The following is a 1,853-nucleotide window of genomic DNA, read 5'->3' as shown; positions in this document are numbered from 1 at the left end:
GGAAATGGATAGTGTGATGGTTACACAACACTAAATTGCACACTTAGAAATAGTTAATGATAAGCCTTATATTAGATATATAAATAGTGTCCTGGTAGTCTTATACTCTATAAATACACACTTTTTGGTATTGCCCGTTTCCTGCCATGCAGAGTCCCAGAGGTGAATCTCCCTATTTCTCCAAGTGTGCATCACTCACTCTCCTCTGTGCTGTGTCCTAGTGCTGTGCCCACAGCCTCACACAGCCGATGACTTCAGAGCCAGGAAACAGCTCAAGAGTCGGCCCCGAGGTTCCCTCTCTTCTTATTTCCCTGCAGCCTAGGCTTCACTTCAACTGGCAGCTCGATTTAGCCGAATTCAGGACAGGCCACCAGGGCTCTTTCTCCACACAAGCTGGTCCCACCCCAGGTGGAGTCAGGCAGGGCCAGACACCAGAGAAGCCCGGAGCAGAGCAGGGAGCGGTCTGAGCTGCTCCTCTCTCATCCAGGGGACTTCCTCCTCCCATTTGGAGGAAAAATGTGAGCTTGTTTCAAACCTCAGATGTTCCTTGAAGCTCATGGAGTAGTAAAAGAAAACAAAGACGTGGTGGAAAGGGAAGTGTTGGTGACAGTGAGAAAAATCTTGACCTTGAGGACTCTCCTTCTTGTCCCTCTGTGAAGCCTCTTCCACCACATCGGGCTCAGGACTGACAAAGCCCCCTCCCAACCTTTCTCAGCCTGGACTCAAATTCAGCCATGAGAAAACAGAAACACAAGGAGAAGAGAGTCTGTAGAGACAAATTGGGAGGGTTCAAGAGGAGAATTTAGGATTTGCTTCTGCCCATGGGACACAAGCTGGGAATAAAAAATGTTTTCCTGACTCTTCTCAGAAAGCCATAGAGATTCTACCTAAAACCCTATTGTCAATGATGCAGGATCCACTTACCAGAGACTTTGATCATCTTGAATGTGGAACGTTCGCTGCCAGTGGCTGAGTTACGAGCAGAGCAACCATAGAGCCCGCTATGCTTTTTAGTAATATGGGGGATAAAGAGCTCTTGTCCTGATTGCAGAAACTTCCCATTAATCTTCCAAGAATACTCTGCCGGTGGGTTAGAGTCCGCGAAGCAGGACAAGTGGAGGTTTTCTCCTGTATGGTAATTGCTGAATGGAGACAAAATGCTGGGGACGTCTGGACCATCTGGAGTAAAGAGAATAAAGCCACAGGTGATGTCATCTGAGGGAAGGAGATGCTCCTGGTCTCTTAAAGGCACCAGTGTCAGGCACCAGTGTCCCTCTGAGCCAAGACACACCCTTAAGGCCCAGCCAAACCGCTCCTGTGTTCACTGAGTCGAGGCCTGAGGTATTCACCTGTTTCTCCCATCACAGGATGCAGACCCCAAGTCTCCCATGATGAGAGTATCTCCTCACCTTATATTCTTGGTTAAGGCTGTGCCTACCCAGGTTTTCCCAGGGCAGGGAGTCATGGCCAGCTCGGGTGTCCAGAAATAAAAGTGTCTGTACTTGGACGTGAGAGAGACTGAGATGCTCGGCCTCTGGTCATTTGGATTTTAGCTGGTGGCCTGGTTCACAGAGGAACCAAAGATACAAAGGACCTCCAGGGTGACTGGGTCACTGGGGATGCTACCAACTCGGTCCCGTATTTTACATTCATAGGGTCTTGTGTCATTTCTTGTGACATTTGCTAGAATGAGGATACTGTTTTTACCGGGTTGCTTTAGCCTGGGAACTGATCAGGAGGCTCTGACCATTTACCCATCACACATAGGTGTAGCCCTGAGTCTTAGGTTCACAGTTAATGCTACAACATTCTTATTCTCCATGGGGTTGAAGTTGTTGCTGGTGATGTAGGAC

General features: G+C 48.5%; 1 protein-coding gene across 1 annotated transcript in view; it reads right to left on the bottom strand.

Moving 5' to 3' along the window:
- Window positions 1–901: 901 nt before the first annotated feature.
- LOC105539625 (pregnancy-specific beta-1-glycoprotein 2-like) overlaps window positions 902–1,853 on the bottom strand; it is a gene marked incomplete at its 5' end in the record, with an annotated part of 9,521 nt that continues 8,569 nt past the window's right edge. The window contains one exon of the mRNA XM_011979978.1: window positions 902–1,179. Coding sequence (XP_011835368.1) covers window positions 902–1,179 — 278 coding nt within the window. The remainder of the gene's footprint in view (window positions 1,180–1,853) is intronic.

This window comes from Mandrillus leucophaeus, unplaced genomic scaffold (genome assembly GCF_000951045.1).
Source record: "Mandrillus leucophaeus isolate KB7577 unplaced genomic scaffold, Mleu.le_1.0 Scaffold2073, whole genome shotgun sequence".
Taxonomy (NCBI): domain Eukaryota; kingdom Metazoa; phylum Chordata; class Mammalia; order Primates; family Cercopithecidae; genus Mandrillus; species Mandrillus leucophaeus.
Note: the sequence above shows the minus strand (reverse complement) of the source record. Positions and strands in the feature narration are given on the sequence as shown.